This window comes from Peromyscus eremicus, chromosome 19 (genome assembly GCF_949786415.1).
Source record: "Peromyscus eremicus chromosome 19, PerEre_H2_v1, whole genome shotgun sequence".
In the NCBI taxonomy this organism is placed as follows: Eukaryota; Metazoa; Chordata; class Mammalia; order Rodentia; family Cricetidae; genus Peromyscus; species Peromyscus eremicus.
Window position 1 is genome coordinate 38,504,694 of NC_081435.1, and position 21,055 is coordinate 38,525,748.

The following is a 21,055-nucleotide window of genomic DNA, read 5'->3' on the forward strand; positions in this document are numbered from 1 at the left end:
ATTGTAGTAATCCACCGCATAGGATTTGGTGTCCTCCAAGGCTTCACGTGGGAAAATTTAGTCGCGTGTGTGTGTGAAGAGGGTGAAGTCTAGTCTGATAAAGATGTTTTGAGGTGGGACCTTTGGAGGAGATTAGGTTTCAGTGGACCTTCTGTGCACTGCCCATGAAATCTGGTGGCTTTCTGAGGAATGAAGAGCCAGGGATAGAGAAGCGCCGGTTCCACCTCTTGTCATGTGGTCATGTGGCGTTAACTCTGTCATGTCCTGGCCCCTATGTGTACATACAGGTCACCCTCAGGTACCATTCATCAGGAGCTGGCTCTTACTGGCTTGGAGCTCACTCATTTAGTCAGGCTAGCAAGCTCCAGGTATGCTCCATCTCTGCTTTCCCAGCCCTGGGATTGAGTGCACTGAAAGATCCTAACCTTTCAGGCTTACACCCCCAAGCCTCAGGAAGACAGAAACTTCAAGCACCAGGAAATGAGAAACTAAAAATCTAGTTCCAAGGGCAACCTGACTCAGCCACTACTACTCAATCACCCCTGCCACAATGTAACAATGTAAAAAGATTTCTGTTAAGAGATGTGCTCAACTGTGACTGGGATAGTTGCAGGTGTTCCAGGAAGGACCACTGTGACCTTTGTGTAAACTCCACTCCCGCCCTGATACCCCCTTGAGGTTTCAGGAAGAATGTGCATGCGGACGTGACTGTACCCACTCTGTGATCACCCTGTGATCAGGCTATGAAATTGTATGGGAATTGTAATCTTGTGGGTTTTGTGGGTTTTTTCTTTAAAAGCCCTTATGGGGCTACAGTAAGATGCGACTCTTGCTCTTGGGAGCAGAAAAGCCCTTCTGTACAGAAGCCTTAATAAATTCCTCGTGCTGTTGCATCTTGGGGCACCCACTTGAGACCCTAAACTTTGGGGTCCAACATGCACCACCATACACAGTTCTTTCATGTGGGTTCTGGGGGTTAAACTCAGGGCTTCATGCCTGCAAGGCAAGTCATTTACTGACTGAGCTATATCCCAAGCTCCATGTCCCTCTCCCCTCTTGGACACAAGAACTCATGTAGCCCAGGTTGACCTTGAACTCCATATGTTAACAGAGATGACCTTGAACTTCTGGACTTTCTGCCTCCACCTCCCAAGTGCTGCAATTGCAAGCGTGTGCCTCCTTGCCTAGTTTTTGTGGTACAGGTACTCTAACCCAGGGCTTTGGGCCTGCTAGCAAGTGTTGTACTAATGTAGCTATAGCCCCGGCCCCTCAACCTCTTGTTTCTGTATAAAACAGCCTGCTTCAGGTAGTTAGCTATGGTAAGGAAAAGCACGCCATAAATCCATGTAAGAAGTGGTAGTGCTTTCTAAAGGATGGTAGGGGTGGAGGTTAAACTCTGGATATGTTTTGAAGGTAGGTGGGGTGGGGTTTATTGAATGTTTATATGTGAATTGTAAAGGAAATAAAAGTAAGGATGATCTCAAGGTTTTTGAGTTGAGCATCTGAAGAATTAAGTATGTCTATTTTCTAAGTCTGGGAGGAATGAAGGAGGAGCAGACAGGCAGACAGGAGACATTTCTGTTCCATTTGCTGTAGGCAGTGGGGGCAGCATTCTGAGATGGAGGTCAGGGGTAGGTTGAAAACATATTTCCCTACTTTATTTTCCTCCTCTTCTCTCTCTGTCACTGCCACATGTAGCCCAGGCTAGCCTAGAATTCAATCTGTGGTCAAGGATAGCCTTCAACTCTTGATCCTCCTGCCTCTGCCTCTTGAGTGGCCAGTCTCTGTTACATATCCACTCTTGGTCTCTGACAGATCAGGTCCCAAACAGAAAACAGAATATTAGATTTAGTGCTTAAATCGGCTGGTGCTGCCCTGTGTTCCTCCTCTGACATGTAATCGGAGCATTCTCCTGTACAGGGAGTGTTTAAAGCCAGGGCTCTGATTACGAACTGAGTACAGATGAACAGGAAAAGAGGTCCAAGGATCAGTCAGTTTTCTTTTCCAGTTTTCTTCTCCTTTAAGAAAATGTTGGCCTCCTTGGTGAGGCAAAGAAAATCAATTTGAGGGATTGCTAAGGCTTGGCTGCTGGTGTTGAAACTGATCTCAACTGTGCTGAGCTATTTCGAAGAGGATTAAGCACCCTTCTCAAGGGAAAAGGGCTGAAGGAGCTCTCCCTTAGACTCCAGGCCCTTTTGTCATGTAGGCCTCAGCCTTCTTTCCCTCTGGACGATGCAGCCACAAGGCACCATTGAGGAAACAGAACTGCAGAGGGAGAAAGGCCTTGACACAGATAAGCGCGGAGGAGCCAGCTGCTCTTCCTGGGATGCCAGGAATGATGCGGTTTACAGTCTGGTGACCCTGCTGTCGGATGGGTCAGGGTCCACCTGTATCTCCCACAATCTATGTTTTTACTGAATCCCAGACCCTTCCCCCTAAATCTTGAGTATTGCGTTTGGTCCATAAAACCCATCCTTATGAGAGATGTCATTTGTACTTTACTACTAAGTGACTTCTGTGTTATCTTAGGGCCAGACTAAGCCTGACTCCCACCAGCATTCTGTTGACCTCAGTCATTCTCCCTAGACCCTTGTCTTGAGCATTGTCCCATAAGTCAACGAGAAACCATCTTACAGATGAAGCCATATGTACTTTGTTTTTTTTTTTTTTTTTTTTTTTTTTTGGTTTTTTTTTTTCGAGACAGGGTTTCTCTGTATAGCTTTGTGCCTTTCCTGGGACTCACTTGGTAGCCCAGGCTGGCCTCGAACTCACAGAGATCCGCCTGGCTCTGCCTCCCGAGTGCTGGGATTAAAGGCGTGCACCACCACCGCCCGGCATATGTACTTTGTAAAGAGCTCCAATGTAAACATGTCTTAAGCTTTGCTCTACTTACAGGACTGAGTTAATTGTTATCTGAATACTACTCCCCGCCACCGTCCCCAAATTATGCTGTGCTTAAGTATGGCCAAGGTAAAATGATCTGGGCCAGACTCTAGAAGTCTTGGTCCAGCACCACTTAGAGTAAAATCGGGTTGAGTTCATTCTTACCTCACTCTGATGGTGTTTCCCTGTCTGCTATAAAGCCTGCAGGGGAACCCCCCACAGAGGACAGTCCTCAGGTAATTTTGGGGCTTGGGCATTCTAATCACTAGACCTGTCAAAAACAAATTTTCTTTAGTGTTTATCCAGTCTGTAGTGTTTGGTCTGAGCTGCACAAGTGGGTGAAGTCAGGAAGCTAGTCCAGGGTTTTGCTTTCTGCGTGGCTCTTCACTTCTGAGCCCTTCACACATTTAGATACATTTGTAGCCATTCTAGAAAAGATTCCTCCTGAGCCAAGACTGGATAGGTCTTTTTTTCAGACAGTAGGAACAATATGATAGCCAGCCCGGTTTTTCCCTCTGTTCCCTGGCAGTCAGGTAGCTTAAGATGAAGCTGGACAAGGTCCTCAGCAAACACTGGCTATGCCTTGTAGAAGCTGTTTTTCTCTAACATAAGTATTGGTAAGTCACACACACACACACACACACACACACACACACACACACACATAACACGTCGTTAATTTTTCTTTTCTGTCTCATGAAACAGGTATTATTGTCAGATAACTTAGTTTGCCCTTGAACCCCTGATCATCCTGCCGCCACTGCTAAATGCTGGGGTTGCAGATACTTTATATTTACGTTTTTAAAAATACTTTTGGAGGCCAGTGAGATTGCTCAGCAGGTTAAGGCCCTTGCAGAGAAGCCTTATGACTGAGTTCCTTCCCCAGGACCTATGTGGTGGAAGGAGAGAACTGACTCTTTGCTTTCAACTTCCTTATGAGTCCCATGGCACCTGTGTGGCCCCCAAATGCATACACTTAAAAATTCTTTTTTGGTAGTAATCAGGACATAAATATAAACTGGTTAAGAAAAAAAAATTCATTGGGACCAAGCTATTGTAAACTTAATGAAATGCTTTTTTTGGGATGTGGGAGGTGCTAGGGATTAAATTCAAGGCTTTGTGCCTGCCGCACACATGCACATGTTCTGTTTCTACTGCTCTCCACCCCCAGCTGAATGAAATGACTTTTCTTCTTGTGCTGGGAATTTAACTTAGAATTTTATACATGCTGGGGAAGTGCTTTTCCATTGAGCTATATCCCCAGCCCCAAAGTAATTCTTTTTAAAAACAATTTTTCAAATTATATTATTATTATTATTGGTGTGTGTGTGTATGTGTGTATGGAGGGTGGGGGTGTGCACGCCATAATGTACATATAACATTCAGAGGACAGCTTGTCAGTTCTCCCCTTCCCCCATGGGAGTCCTGGGGTTGAACCCAGGTCATCAGGCTTGGTATAATCTCCTTTACAGCAATGGGTGGAGAGTTAGAAGAAATTTCTTTTGAGACAGGATCTGATGTAGCCCAGGCTGGCCTAGAAATCACTGTGTAGCGAAGGATGACTTCGAAACTCTTGATCTGCTTTCCTCTGTCTCCCGCACATGCTGGGACACCTGGCCTTTAAGTTATTGGGTCATCTGGCTGGCTTTCATCTCCATGGTCAGTGGAACTGGATATGACTCGGTGACAAATCCTTTGAATGTTACATGACTGTGAAAATGTGTACATTACGCAGCACTCTTTAAATTAAACCAGTATTACTCTTGGTGGGTGGGTGGAGAGTTAGAAGAAATTGCTGTATGAACTATTATAAACTATAGTGGAAAGAGTAGCCCGTGATTAATGAAAGCACTGAGTGAGCCTAGATTATATGGCATCTGTGTGTGTGGTCCAGGGGCATTTTAGATTCTGCTGATCCATGAACTTCCAATATAGCTGTTATTTACTGCAACTCTGAGAGTAGATTTTTAGGAGAACCTGCCCCCAACCCAACCAAACCAAACAGAACCAAACAATCCTTAACAGGCTGCCCAGCTAGCTCACCGATGTCTCTAAAATGACAAGAAAAGGGAAAAGAATTTGCTTAAGAAACAAAACCAAAAACCTTCCAGGGTGCGAGCTGATTCTTTTCTTTTGAGACAGGATCTGATGTAGCCCAGGCTGGCCTAGAAATCACTGTGTAGTGAAGGATGACTTCGAGACTCTCAATCCGCTTTCTTCTGTCTCCCGCACATGCTGGGACACCTGGCCTTTGAAAGGGATTTTTAAAGGGAGAATTTACAAATATTTCCCACTTTAGAAACTTGTGATGGATCAGCTGAGAACACTATTCTCAGCTGTCATGATCTTCCCACATACGCCATTAACCCGAGGGGAGTGGCTACTTTCTCCTTTTCTCTGTATCTTCCTCAAGCGAACATGCTTGATTTTCTTAGTAGATATGATTATTCCTTTTAAGGCCAAGTAGCTTGGGGTGATAGTTAGAGGAGCACAGTGCTGCGGCAGTAGGAAGTCCTGGCTCTAGACTCAATTTTGCACATGTGAGTTTGAGTTAAAGTGTAAACCATGTTTTCATCATTGAACACAGGAGCAGTTATTATTGCGAACTCTTGAAGAACCGTGGACAATAGATGCCTCAGTGTATAATTGTTAAAAGATGGGATACCTACATAAATAGAAACTACTTGGCTTGTTGCTATTGCATGTGGAACTTTGAGCATGCATTGGAGTGGCTTGCTGCATAGCATGGGTACCGTCAGTTCTTTTCAGATTTGATTACAAATAAACTTGTAAATCATTGCTCCCTCGGCCATTCAGCGCTTGAACAGCGTGTTTCTAGTTCTGTGATTGAGACCTGGTGATTGAGGGAATTTGTTAGTTTAGTCCTCTAATATAGAGACCTTTTGAATATCTGTTCCAGTACTTTTAACGATGTGTCCTTTTTCTCTGCGTTAGCCAACCTTCCATGTTTGTGTGTCTGGTTGCATTTTCTGACTTCTCCACTTGGGGGCAGTGTTTCACTACACAGTGGAACAATTCTCCACTTAAATGCTATATTTGTCAGTTTTGTCTTGGAAGTTCTTGTGCTATTTTATTTTTTTTAAAGGAGGAAAGGGAAGGGGGAAGTAATGTAATTATATTTTAATTAAAAATGTAAAGTTAATTAAAAAGAGTCATCAAAACTCTTGCTTGTCTTAAAATTTTGATTATTTTTAACTAATTGTTTTCTGGCATTTGAATAATTGCATGGAAATGAGCAATTAATAGAGTTCAGATTTTGAAGAATAATCTCCCTTTCCATGTCTTGAAGGTAATGTAAACGTGTTTATTATTTGTGTCTTTACAGAGAGTTTTCATTTTTAGCAAGGCTGGTAATATTATTAGATTAGGAAAACATCCCTGTCTAAATTTAGGAAAACTCATTTCTTTAAAAAAGAAAAGGACTGAATACTCATATCCTGTGGCTGTTTTTAGTGTGGCTAGGTGTTGACTTTTCTCTTTGTCTTCCCTTAATCACCTAAGTCACCCCACTTCAATTAAAAGGGATGCTTTTCTTCAGAAAAAAAAAAAAAACACCACTCATCAATATTGAAAAACTTAATTGTAGTATATAACTTCTCACCATTGGTAATTAGTAATTTATTAGGTTTATAGTCAAAATCATGTGGTATCCCTGCAAAAATGATCCATTCACAATACAGTCTTCACCCCAAATACTTTTCTCCCCTCTGCCAACATAACATTGTTATTGATGATTTGGGAATTTCACATAATCAGGCACTCTGATCACGCTCATTTCCCAGTCCTCCCGGGTCTGCCCCCCTCCCCTTGTGACCTCCCTTCCTAAGAGGAGGAGGGAGGAGGGAGGAGGGAGGAGGGAGGAGGGAGGCCAGTCCCTTAAAGAAAACCGAATCCTTCCCACCCCACCCCTGCCAGGAGCCATCAACCCCAAATATTTTTCTTCAGTCCTGTTTCCCTCAGTTACTTGGCATTGGTCTGCATGTTTCATTAGTGTTGGCATGTTATTTTTGAATTTCTGTGCAGTTGAATTTGTCATCTGTCCCTAGTACTCGGCTACTTGGCTTTGATAAGTACTCTATACTAAAATCTTCTGTTATTCACGTTCAGTGAGTCAGAGACTCTGAGGGCGAGCACTGTTCTCATGCCTTATGTGTCCCACTGTAGGTGTTCTCTGAGTATAGTCAGTCGATACTTGATGACGGTAATTGTATAATTGAGAGTATGGAGATTTTGTGTGTTTTCTTGAGACTAGTGACTGAAAGAAAACATATTAGTTTGGTATATGATTTGTGATCTCTTTTAATAGATATTTTCCTGAATTCTAGATAATAACATTGTGTTTTAGGAAAATTTACAAGTGTTCTTAGTGGTTTAAAAATCATATGTATGTGCACATATACATTAAATAATGGTTTTTTTGACATGGGGAAGATACTTTATAGAGTGTATTTATTATCTCTAAAAACTTTATTGTAGTAAGAAGACAATGTGATTGCTAACCTCAGTTTTAGGTTTACAGTCACTATTATTATAGGCACTTTGTTGTCATAATAAGTCTGTGTAACTGTTTATCTTGCATAATTAAAACTTTAGGCCTATTAAAATCCCCCAGGTCCAACTTCTCCCAGTTCTGGAACCATCTGTATAGTCTATGAATCTAGCAATCTGACTATTCCAAAAGCCACATATAAGGGGAACTCTTCAGCGTTTGTCCTTTTCTGGTTGTCGTACTTCGCCGAGCAGGACATTGGGCCTGTTTGGATAACACACGTTTATGTATATTTAGTAGGACTTACGATAATGTAGCTGGGAAGTGGGCAGATGATCGAAGAGTTACACCAGTAATCTGGACTTTATATCCAACGTATTTGGGAGATGTGAAAAATGAACTGTTTGCTTGGTTTTGCCTTGCAGTGAATGACTTGGGAGGAGACTTCAAGGGAGTTGGTAAAGGCTCCTCAGCTGCTGACAAAGTTGTGGAAGAGATAAGAAGGAAAGGCGGGAAAGCGGTGGCCAATTATGGTATGTGACAGCTATAGACTGTTGACTCTCCTTCCGCTGATAAAAACTGCTCCCACTAGTCATCGCTGAGACATAACTCAGCACTACACTGGAACTGTGGAACTAGATCTTACCTGTATCTACCAAGCCTTGTGAGAACAGACTTGATATCATGTGAGAAATGTCTAAACTTTTGATGTAGGTAATGTCATAAACTCTTCTGATACTTAAATTGTTGTGTTCTTAACAGGGTTGTTTAAACTAAAGATCTTACAGCTTTCCACAGCATCATCTTTAATTCTTCTTAGCACTCTTAAGAGAGTCTCACAGTATACCGTGCTAAGTGGCGAATGGCCCTTGGCTGTATCAGCTGCCATGTTCTGTTGTGCTCAAGCAGTTGCTACTGAATGTAGCTTTAGCCTTGCAAAAACTCAAGTGTCAAATTAGATGTGAGTAGGACATGGAAAAACCTGCCGATACAGCTTTCACATTTTGATTTGCTAGTCTAGTGGTATTGGAGAGGACTTTGTTGAATAGATTGACTTTTCAAGCTTGTGGCTACTGACTTCTCTGCAGCCAGCTTGTGGTAGCTTGACTTCATTTTGACAACTTACAGGGAAGGAAGCAGAATTTGATCCATATTATTTGAGGGAGTAATGAGATGCTTACTATTTTTTTTCCCCACATTGGTGACTTAGAAAAAAATGTTTCAACATTTTCTTTAAACTTTAGAACCTTAAAAACTTGCGAGGATAAGAACTCAGGCTCCTCCCTTTTGCAGCTCTCATTGGTGTGGTCTGTATCTGTCGATCAAGACTGCAGCCCCAGGCCGGGCGGTGGTGGCGCACGCCTTTAATCCCAGCACTCGGGAGGCAAAGGCAGGCGGATCTCTGTGAGTTCGAGGCCAGCCTGGTCTACAGAGTGAGATCCAGGACAGGCGCAAAGCTACACAGAGAAACCCTGTCTAGAAAAATCAAAAAAAAAAAAAAAAAAAAAAAAACAAAAAAACAAAAAAAAACAAAAAAAAAAAAACAAAACAAAACAAAACAAAAAAAAAAAAAAAAAAGACTGCAGCCCCTCCAGGTTTTCCAAGTGCTCAGGCTTTGCAGGGAATTAGAAGCTCAGCAGCCCTTGGGAGGGCTGGGTAGGCGAGGCCCAGGAAGCTGCCAGTGACCACGGAGCCTGTGCAGGCCTCATAGGCTCCCCTGGATGAGTCCTCAGTCTTACCTGGGAAGTCTGTATTTGCAGCCGTCCAGACAAAGAGCATTGGTGACCCGAAATTCTGAATCCTAAGCTCTGCAGCCTAAAATGTCTTGAGTGCTAACATGGTGTCAGGTGTGGAACATTTCACAGCCGACTTTCACCTGACAGACTGTAGTCAGTTTTGAACAGGCACAGTAGAAATTATATATGAACTTACCTTCAGGTGTGAGTGTAAGGTGAATTCACAGGACATCTGAAAAAATGTTCTGTGTAGAGTTGGGTTATAGCCCCAAGATAGATCATTATGTGTAGGCAAATCCTCCAAAATCTGAGAAAAAAACCCCCAAAACTTCTGGTTCCCAGCATTTTGGGAAATGGCTACATATATATAGCCATTTTACACATATACATAGACACACACACACACACACACACACACACACACACACACACTATTTTGTTGTATAGTTCAGGTTGGCCTGAGACTTGAGACACTCTTCCCCCAAGCCCACCAAATTCTGTGATTACAGGGGTGTGCTACCTGGCCTCAACCTGTATCCCATACCAGGGACTGTGTAGGTCCCATGGAAAGGCGTGACACTACTTCCTGGGTCCTGTGAGAGAGGCTGACATCATTCCTGGGTCTAACAGAAGACATTTCCTGGGTTCTGAGGAGGGAGGGCACTGGTGCTATTCTGCTGTCAGTGGTGATGGAAAGTGACTGTAGGCAGTGCCCCGCCTTCGAGCTTACCAGCTCAATGTGCAAACCCACAATGTCTGCTTCACCTTTTGTGGTTACTGTTTCAAAACTGGGTTTTTATTGACAACTCATGCAGTTATATAATGATGTGTATGCTTTTACAAATTAAATGTGTACCTCCATCTCTCCCAAGTTTTCATTTGCCGTTAAGATGAAATACCTGAGTCGTTATGTAAAAGTAAATATAAATTAAGTTAAACTAGACATTTGCCTGCTGTGCTGGCCACACTTTGGAACATTCAGTAGCCGTATATGACTATTGACTACTATATTGTACAAGGGTGGAAATAGGGCGTTTTCGACTTCACAGGAAATTTAAAAATGTAATTAACATGTAATTACTTCATACCCCTGCCCTTTTCCATAAGCAGTTTTATTGGACAGTGTTGCTGTGGTTAGTTCTCATCAGCATCTCTTGTCCACCCCAGTCCACCCTTATTTTGCTGGTTAATGAGCGGTCTGGCATAAACACTTCCTTGGTAATAGTAGACTGTGTTGATTGCTATGTGCCTTCCTTGAGTTTATTCTGTTTGGTGAGAGTGTCAGTGGCTCTGAGCCACAGAAGGTGACTTGTGTGGAAATGATTGACGTTTCGTCCTCATTGCTCTTCTCAGACTCGGTTGAAGCAGGAGAGAAGCTCGTGAAGACGGCACTGGATGCTTTCGGCAGAATAGGTGATGTTTTCTGGCATTTACGCTTTCTTTACTTTCCATGTCTGTTGCGGTGGTAAAAAACCGCCGGGAAAAGCAACTTGGGGGAAGAAGGGATTCATTTTGACTTGTAAGTCTAGGATACAGTATGTCATCGTGGGGAAGTCATGACAGGAGTTCAAATACCGGTCACCTCAGCAGTCAGCAGCGGGAAGTGAATCTGCGTGCTCCTTGCTTGCTTGTGCTCAGTTCGATTTCCCCGTCTTACACAGTTTAGAAAACCCTGCCTAAACAATGGTGCCACCTAGAGTGGCCCAGGTCTTTACAAATCAATTAGCTTAATTATGATAGTCCTCCACAGACATGCCCGTAGGTGAGCTCAATGTAGACAATCCCTCAGTGGGACTTTCTTCCGGGTGATGGTAGGTTAGGTTAACTTGACAATGAAAGCTAACCATTACATGGCCCTAATGAAACACTTTCTAGCTTCCTAAGATAATATTTTTCAATTGGCATTTGCTTAGTAAACAAATCTCTCTTGCTAATGAGATTTTTGGGTTTGTTTTATAAGTCAAATATTTTATTTAACCTATTTTATTTCATAATAGATTTGAGGTGATAATCTTAATAGCATGTATATATTTAGCTTTTTAAATTTTTTTGTGCCTTAAATGATTAAAAAGTTTTGTGAGCATAAGCTCTTTGCCCCTTTTAATCATAATTCAATTAAGTCTTAAATACATTTCTGAGATAAATCAGTATTTTGGCAATAATGGACCTGGCACATTATTTTTAATAATTATGTTCATTTAAGTGTTTAATGAACATTTTAAAGGTTTAAATGATTTGATGTCTTATAAATTTAGAAGAAATTTGTGTAAGTGTCTTAGTTAGGGTTTCTGTTGCTGTGATGAAACACCATGAGCAAAATGTAAGTTGGGGGAGGAAGGGTTTATTTGGCTTACACTTCCATATCACTGTTCATCATCAAAGGAAGTCAGGACAGGAACTCAAACATGATAGGAACCTTGAGGCAGGAGCTGATGCAGAGGCCATGGAGGGGTGCTGCTTACTGGCTTGCTTCTCATAGCTTGCTTAGCCTGCTTTCTTATAGAACCTAAGGCCACCAGGCCAGGGGTGGCACTACCCACAATAGGCTGGGCCCTGCCCCATCAATCATTAATTAAGAAAATGCCTTACAGGCTTCCAGCCAGATCTTTTTATTTTTTTTTATTTTTTATTTTTCAATAAAGACTTATTTATCACATATACAGTCTTCTGCCTGCACTCCAGAAGAGGGCACCAGATCTCATTACAGATGGTTGTGAGCCACCATGTGGTGGCTGGGAATTGACCTCTGGAAGAGCAGACTGTGCTCTTAACCCCTGAGCCACCTCTCCAGCCCCCTATAGCCAGATCTTAGGAGGCGTTTTCTTAATTGAGGCTCCCTTCTCTCAGATGACTTTAGCTTGTATCAAGTTGACATAGAACTACCCAGCACAATAAGGCTCTTCAGTTTAGGAGTGCTCTCTTGGTCCTTCATATCTAGATACTCCGCCTGGTTTAGTCCCACACATTCTTACTAAAATTAATGGATTGCTAGAGGGAAACAAAATTGTGTTTTCAGTCTGGACGCACCGCTTTTTGTCAATTGAATGTATCCCTTCCTTGTTAGGTCTGACACACTTTTTCTAGTTTGGTTAGGTTGGCTCGTAAGAGCCATGGTCATGTGTCACGTGACAGGGACAGAAACCACAGAGTGTGTGAAGGCAGGATGGGGAGAGCCACAGGGTTCAGGGTTCCAGTCGTTGAATCTTTAAAAGCTTTACTTTTCATAGTGAGATTATGAAGACATATCAAATAGAGCATTGGTTTCTGACTTCAGTGGTTTTGTTTGTTTGCTTCTTTCTTTCTTTCTTTCTTTCTTTCTTTCTTTCTTTCTTTCTTTCTTTCTTTCTTTCTTCCCTTCCCTTCCTTCCTTCCTTCCTTCCTTTCTTTCTTTCTTTCTTTCTTTCTTTCTTTCTTTCTTCCCTTCCTTTCCTTTCTTTCTTTCTTTCTTTCTTTCTTTCTTTCTTTCTTTCTTTCTTTCTTCCCTTCCTTTCCTTTCCTTTTCTTTCTTTCTTTCTTTCTTTCTTTCTTTCTTTCTTTCTTTCTTTCTTTCTTTCTTTCTTTCTTTCTTCCCTTCCCTTCCCTTCCCTTCCCTTCCCTTCCCTTCCCTTCCCTTCCCTTCCCTTCCCTTCCCTTTCTTTCTTTCTTGATTCCTTTTTTTTTGAGACAAGGTCTCAGGTAGTATGGGCTATCCTCAAACTTGCTGTGTAGCTGAGGCTGGCTTTCCTCTGATGAGCTTCCTGGCCTCACCTCCCAAGTGACTGGATTGCAGGCCTGAATCCTGGTGCTTACTTAAGCGGCTTGCTGAAGTTTTGACCTGTCTGTGACTGTTGCGGAGCGAGGAGAGAACTGTTAACTTTCTGATTGGATTTTGAAGTTAAGTACAAGATGGTATACAGCTGATTTCGGAGTCCTCAGAACTCAAGAGGGCATAGCTAGCTCTGTGAGCTAAAAGGGTTTTGGTAGAAGAAAGGAGATTTAAATATTTACGTCTGACAGGAAGCTATGGCGTGATGATTGCGTTTTTGTAAGTTAGTTATTTTTTGCTATAGATATAACATTTTGTTTTGACAGCATTCTTGTTCTATTTAGTTTTTCTTGGGGGGCTTTTAAAAACAGTTTTTAAAATAAATGTGAGTGTGAGCAAGTGCAAATTAATATGCTTGCTTTCACTTATGTAACTTGGCTCTTTTTTTATATTCTAGATGTTGTGGTCAACAATGCTGGGTGAGTTTTTATTTTCATTTTCAGTAAAGTACACACCATTGTGTCTAGCACTACATATTTTCCCTTTCACTCTGACCGTACATGTTATCAATATTCTAGAATCCTGAGGGACCGCTCCTTCTCTAGGATCAGTGATGAAGACTGGGGTAAGCTGTTTTTCATGCTTCTGTGGAATGGAATGATCCATGATCCATTTTGTCCTTTTAATATTTAACAAGTTTTTACAGTTAAGGAAATACCTTGTTTGCTGCCATTGACATAAATGAATTTAGTCTATTGATGATGACTTATATAGGTAGAACTATCATATTTTTAAACATTTAAAAAATAGTGAAGTCATTTGCAGAAGTTACTGAAAACAGTTTTGTTGCCTGCAATGTTTCTCCTTTTCTCTACCAAGGAGGCTGTCAGCTTTTTTCTTTTCTTTTCTTTTTCTTTTTTTTTTTTTTTTACCAGTAAAACTCTTTTTAATAGCTTTTTACCATGTTTTATCTAGCTGTGTCCCTCACACCCTCCCATGAGTAGAGCAGGATTTAGAAGAGCCCAGGGCATTACAAATTAAAGACAAAGCTTTTCAGAAGAGGGCAGGACAAAACCTGCATGTACATCTGACATTTCTAATAAATAGGAAATCTTTTTCATTTCCCTTTCCCGTGTGGCACAGGTTGAGGTTATACAATGATGAAATCCCATGTGTAGTTAATTTTTCTTCTGTTGCTGTTCATGGTGGTTCTCATCAGCCATCACAAGTAAACAAACCGGTGGCTGAGACAGTGGCAGGCGTAGCAGCTGAGCTGGGATGAGCACATCATTGCTAAGAGTTCAGCTTCTGGCCCTAGAACTTGGAAGAGGCGCAGTGTCCTTGTGACCCAGAATTAAGCAGAGGAAAGCTTTTAGTTCCCTTCCCTTGGAACAGTTGGGGAAGGAGGCTGAGAAAGAGAAGATTGGCTGGCAAGTGGGTCTTTTCCGTCTAACTGGAGAGATCCCATCCTACCCGGTCCACTGCCCATCATCCCTTTTTCTAGCCTTGTTTTTGCATTTATCTTCCCTTTCATCTAATATTTGTATTAAAACCTTTTTTGGGGTTCCAAAGTGAAACCAAATAGTTAATAATGGTCAACATTCATTCTAGAGTTGAGAACACTCAATCTAGAGTTGTTTCTCTTAAGTGTTCCCTAGTGGTCCACTCACTGGATTGATGTCTTTGAAGTAGACTCCCTCTAACTCATTTGAAAATCTTGGCAAAAATAGTATTTTATAAATATTCCCTGATGATGAGCAGCGAGGTCTAACTATGTTTTGTTATCTTGAGTACAAGCTATATATGTAAAATTCATGAGTATTATTTATTTAGATTTTTGCTTTTAATGCATGTGTATTAGTTCATGTGTATGTATGTGTGTGTGGGTATGCATATACATTTATATGCCAGAGACAATGCTGGGTTATTATCCTCAGAAATGCCACCTGCCTTCTTGGAGATAGGGCTTTTCATTGGTCTGGAGTTCATTAATTAGGCTAGACTTGCTGGTTAGGCAGTTCCAGGGACCATCTTTACCTCACCAGCACTAGGATTACACACATTTACCACCATGCCTAACTTTTCCACATGGCTCCTGGGACTCAAACTCAGATTCTCACGCTTATGTCACAAGCACTTTGCCAGCTGAGCTCAATCCCTGCACATACTTATTTAAGGGTGGTGGTGGTCAGAATTTGCTGTGGTAGTTTGTGTTGCCTGGTACACATTCAAGCAGAGATGTCTGAGCCATCTCTCTGCACTCTCAGTTTCTATTAACAAGTTTTTATTTTGAAGGGGCATTAATTAAATACAGCATTATATTGAGATATATGCAAGGATTACAATAATTTTATAAATGATAGGAAAAGCTCATAGGTATGGGTATGAATTGTTGATTGGTAGTGTAGTTGTAACAGAGCAAAAGTGGTTACTTGGGTATGACAGTAGGTGGTTATGAATGCTGGGTATAAAATGAGTATGTTTGTGTAAGTTTGTGTAATATGTTTGGATAACTTTAAGACATAGCTAACTTTTGACAAACTATATAATACAAATAATGTCTTTTTTAGATATAATTCAGAGAGTTCATCTGCGAGGCTCCTTCCTGGTGACCCGGGCAGCATGGGAACACATGAAGAAGCAGAAGTATGGAAGGTAAAGTTGCTTGAAGTCACCAGAGAGGCCTGGAGATGTTCGCACCAAGTGCTCCTGAACAGTTGTTTGGGGCTGGGGCAAGAACTCTCACTTGTGTGCAGGCTTTAAAGTGCCGTTTACTGCACACTCTCTAGGTGTGGGTTTTTCTTTTCCCACATGCTTTTCATTATTGATACACTTCCCATGAACCATTGTCACTTTTGGTGTGTGACACTATTCTTGGGGAGACAAGGTGTGAAGCAACGTCTGTTCATCTCAGATAGGGAACCAATAGTAGACAGAAGTACAGAAACCGCCAGAGTTCAGCTTGGCAAAGAAAACAATGAGTTTTACTGGAGTTCATTACAGGAATGTGGGTGAGGGGCCACTAACAGGAGAAATGACTCAAAGACAGCTGCATCCCCCAAATTCCACCTCAGCATGGCTGACAGCTCACAAAAACTGGACACCTGGAGCTAACTGAACAGCCTGCAGGAAGCTCAGCAGGTTGGAGTGACTTTCCAGGGGCCTCAGTGGAGTGGGGCCTCTTCCGGACAGCTCAGCTTGGCCGAGAGTGTCTTTCAGCAGCTGTCTTTGCTACTTATATGCCCTTGGGGAGGGGGAAAAGGATCTAGTGGTCTAGTGAATCCTGTTGGTTTCAGGGACTTCCTGAAGTCTTTGAGTAGTTTACTTACTGAGTTTCCTGAGCTACCCAGCAGTGTGGCATATTTTATCTCCCCTTAGAACATCCTGTTGTTTCCCTCTGTAATCATCATGTGGCTTGATGAGCTTCCTCCCAAGATGGAAGATTTTCAGTTTTGTAGGAAACTGCACACAACAGCGTTAGGAAGCAGTGCAGGCACCAAAGATTTGCTCTTTAATCAGAATCTTGTTTGGTGTGCCCGGTAACCGGCCGGCCGGAGATGAGTTGCCATTTCTTCTGATGCTAGCCCACCATGAGCTAGACTTTGTGAAATGCTTGGCAACAGGACTCCTGTTTATTCCTGTGCGAGTGTAACTTGCCGTGGGTCCATTTATACCATCCACGCCGGTGTCAGGCTCAGCCCTGCCATTCAGGCTTCAGACAGTTGTAGAAGCAAATTTTTACTGATGCTGTTTTTCCTTTTTTTGACTTCTATTTTATCTTGATCTTGACAGTTCTGAAAGTAAATGATGTGACTTATTTTATTTGTTCTAAGTAAAGTGAGGTTGGGTTAGGTTATAAGATGGCATTTAGTATTATCCAGAAACTGAGCAGTCAAGCCATGACCATATTTCCTCCTAAAATTTTAATTTACATGTTGCTAGTTTATATTTATAAATATTATTGTTTTTGATAGATAATATATAAACATTATTATATTTAAATTCAATTGGCTCTGACCAGGTGTTCTGTCTATGCACTTAAATCCTACAGTTGAATTTTGAAATGTCACATTTATGTCAACATTATTCTAACTAATGAGTCACGGCTGTGAGAAGTGAAGGATGGTGTGTGGAGTTGCTTTTAACAGGCACCACAGCATCAGGCTAGAGTTAGCATTTCAGTGTTAGCAGAACATGGGAGAGATAATGCTGAGGGGCTGTTTTCTTTTAGGATCCTTATGACTTCCTCAGCTTCTGGAATATATGGCAACTTTGGCCAGGCAAATTATAGCGCTGCAAAGATGGGCATTCTGGGCCTCTGCAATACTCTGGCCATTGAAGGCAGGAAGAGCAACATTCACTGTAACACCATTGCCCCCAACGCTGGGTCCCGGATGACCCAGACCGTGATGCCGGAAGGTGAGTGTGCTTAGAGCCTGCACATCTCTTGCACCGTGTGTATGCAGTAAGCTTTGCAAAGGGACTTGATCTTCTGAATCCTGAAAAGTTCTTTCCCATTTCAAAAGCATTCCGTGTAATTTATGGCCGTTGTTGAAAAGTTTAGAGTACAGTGGAAAGGATGAAAAGTGACCGTTGATCTCCTCACAGAAGTAAGCTTTCATCCTTTATCTCTGCGTAGTTAGATGTACATGTGTATCTCTGTTGACAGGATAATAAGACAATTATTTATAATAATAGCTTGCTAACATATAATATATAAACTATAATGTGAAATGCATAACATAAATATGAAATGTAACATGCTTTATTTTCAGAGCAGTTTTGCTCTATAGGAAAATGGGGCAGTATGTTCAGAGTTCTCACGTATGTCTCCCTTCATGGTTTCTGTTAATGCCTGGGGTATCTTGTTATAATTGATGAACCAATACTGATTTGTCATTGTTAACCCAGGTTTATAGTTGCATTAGGATTCACCTTGTCTTCCACAGCTGTAATACATACCCTTATGTGTCTACGTTTACAGCATCATGCAGAGCTCACCTGTGCCTCACCTTTTCCTTCCCTTTTTCTTCTGGATGCCTCTAGGGGAGGGGCATTGAAATGCATGTATTGTTTGGACATGTTCCATGGTATGGGAGTACCACAGTTTGTGATTACTTACATATGAGGGCGTCTTGGTTGGTTACTTGGGTTTTGTTAATTGTGAGTAAAGCTACTGTGCTAGGTGTTTTTATGGTAACTTGGCACAGGCTAGAATCATTTGGAAAGACAGAAACCCAATTGTGAAAATGCCCTTATTATACTGGCTTGTAGGGAACTTCTTGACTAATGATTGATGTTGTTGGACACATCCTGTAGTGGGTGGGGCCACACCCCGGGCAGGTTGTCTTGGATGGTATAACAAAGCAGGTTGAGCAAACCATGAGGAACAAGCCCGTAAGGAGTACTGCTTTGTAGCCTCTTCATCAGTTCCTGCCTCAGGGTTCCTGCCCTGAATTCCCTGGAGGATGAAATAACGCCCTTTCTCCCCAAATAGTTGTAAATCTCTCCCCTTCTTGTTTCATGTGTGTTTTTTCTTCAGTCTGGATTCGTCATATGAAAGGTAACGTGTGATTCGTGCCTTTCTTTGTCACTCATGTGCTTTTGGTATCCATCTGCCTTGTATTTTCTTTCTTTTATTATTAGAGCCCTTAGCATATTTCCTCCCAGCTTGATAATTCCCACGTCTCTGCTGTGTTTGAACCCGGCTCTGGCACCTGTTCCTCAGCCTGCATTCTTGTTGCCTTTAGGATGAATCCGTTTTTGTTTAATTCTGAACATGCTGCTTCAGGTCACACGAACTCAGGCAGATTATTTGTATTGTTAAGAGTTAGGCTGTGCTTCCTCTTTGCTTTAGGCGGAGGTATCAAATCTTTTTTTTTTTTTTTTTTTCATTTTTTTGTGCCTTTTTTTAGTTCCCAACATCAGTTTATTGTTACTTACAGATCATCTCTCCACTTCTGCTGTATGAGTTATGTTCTGTCTGTCTGTCTGTCTATTTTACATGTTGACTGAAGTTTCCCCTCTCTCCTCTCCTCCCAGTATCCCCCATCTCCCTTTTGCCTTCCTCCACCATCCACTCCTCCTCCATTTCTATTCAGAAAAGGGCAGACCTCCCATTGATATCTACAAAACATGGCATATCAAGTTGTAGTAAGACTAAGCCCCTCCCCATGTATTAAGGCTGGGCAAGGTGACCCAGTAGGAGGAATAAAGTCTCAAATGCCAGTAAAAGAGTCAGAGTCAGGCCTTGCTCTCACTGTAGGAGTCCCACAAGAAGACCAAGCTACACAACTGTCACATATATGAAGAGGGCCTAGGTCAGTCCCATGCAGGCTTCCTGTTGTAGTTCAGTCTCTGTGAGCTCTTATGAGCCCAAGTTAGTTGATCCTGTGGGTTTTCCTGTAATGTCCTTGATGCTTCTGGCTCCTACAATCCCTCCTCCATCTCTTTAGCATTCCCTGAACTTGGCCTAATGTTTGGCTGTGGGGCTCTGCATCTGTTTGCACCAGTTGCTTAATGAAGCCTCTCTGATGACTATTGGGCTAGGTACCAGTCTATGAGTATAGCAGATGTTGTTAGGCATCATTACATTGACATTTTTTATTCCTCCAGTCAAGTTTTGTTTTATCCCAGGTGTCTGGGCCATCCAGCCTCTGGGTCCTGGCACTCCAGGCAGTATCAGGAGTAGGTTCACTCTCACAGCATGGGTCTCAGACTGGACCAATCATTGGTTGGCCACTCCCACAATCTGTGTCACCCTAATCCCACCAAATCCCATAGGCAGGACGGACTGTGGGTCGAAGGTTATGTGGCTGGGTTGGTATCCCAGTCCCTCCACTGGTAGTCTTGCCTGGTCACAGGAGGTGGTCAGTACAGGCTATGTATCCCCTTTTGCTAGGAGTCTTAGCTGTGTCATCCTTATAGATTCCTGGGAGTTTCCCTTACACCAGGTTTCTACCTGACCCGGAAATGACCCCTTTTCCAGTCGGCTCTTTCCATACTCTTCCCCTGCCCCCACCCACCTGATCCCTCATGTTCCCATTCCCACCTGCCCCCAGTCCACCCATGAAATCTCTTCTATTTCCCCTTCCCAAGGAGATCTGAGTGTCCGCCTTGAGCTCTCCTTGTTACTTAGCTTCTCTTGGTCTGTGGATTGTAACACAGTTATCTTTTACTTTACAGTTAACATCCACATGTAAGAGAGTCCATACCTTGTTTGTCTTTTTGGGTTTGGGTTACCTCACTCAGGATGATTTTTTTCTAGTTCCATCCATTTGCTTTCAAATTTCATGATGTCGTTTTTAACAGCTGAGTAATACTCTGTTATGTATGTGTACCACATTTTCTTTATCCATTCCTTGGTTGAGGAACATCTAGGTTGTTTCCAGGTTCTGGCTATTATGAATAAAGCTGCTGTGAACATAGGTGAGCAAGTGCCCTTGTGGTATGATTGAGCATCAATTGGGTATATGCCCAAGAATGGTATAGCTGGGTCTTGAGATAGATGGATTCCCAAATTTCTGAGAAACTACCCTATTGATTCCCAAAGTGGCTGTACAAATTTGCATTTCCAATGGAGGAGTGTTCCCTTTGCTCCACATCGCCTCCAGCATGAGCTGTCTGTCACTTGTGTTTTTGATTTTAGCCATTCTGACAGTGTAAGGTGAATCTCAGAGTTGTTTTGATTTGCATTTCCCGGATGGCTAAGGATGCTGAACATTCCTTTAAATGTTAAAACATTTCTTTAAATATTTCTCAGTCATTCTGTTGAGAATTCTCCGTTTAGATTTGTACCCCATTTTTTAAATTGGATTATTTGATTTGTTGATGTTTAATTTCTCGAGTTCTTTATATATTTTGGAGATCAGTCCTCTCTCAGATGTGGAGTTGGTAAAGAGCTTTTCCCATCTGTAGGCTGCTGTTTTGTCCTATTGACAGTGTCCTCTGCCTTACAGAAGCTGTTCAGTTTCATGAGGTCCCATTTATTGATTGTTGATCTTAGTGCCTGCACTATTGGTGTCCTATTCAGGAAGCTGCCTCCTATTCCAATGCATTCAAGGCTATTTCCCACTTTCTCTTCTATGAGGTTCAGTGTATCTGGATTTATGTTGAGGTCTGTGATCTGCTTGGACTTGAGTTTTTTTGCAGGGTGATAGATATGGATATATTTGTATTCTT

General features: G+C 42.1%; 1 protein-coding gene across 1 annotated transcript in view; it reads left to right on the forward strand.

Annotated features, from left to right (window-relative positions):
- Hsd17b4 (hydroxysteroid 17-beta dehydrogenase 4) overlaps nt 1-21,055 on the forward strand; it is an 84,338-nt gene that overhangs the window by 8,492 nt on the left and 54,791 nt on the right. The window contains exons 3-8 of the mRNA XM_059246180.1: nt 7,819-7,926; nt 10,483-10,542; nt 13,332-13,353; nt 13,453-13,499; nt 15,445-15,529; nt 17,106-17,293. Coding sequence (XP_059102163.1) covers nt 7,819-7,926; nt 10,483-10,542; nt 13,332-13,353; nt 13,453-13,499; nt 15,445-15,529; nt 17,106-17,293 — 510 coding nt within the window. The remainder of the gene's footprint in view (nt 1-7,818; nt 7,927-10,482; nt 10,543-13,331; nt 13,354-13,452; nt 13,500-15,444; nt 15,530-17,105; nt 17,294-21,055) is intronic.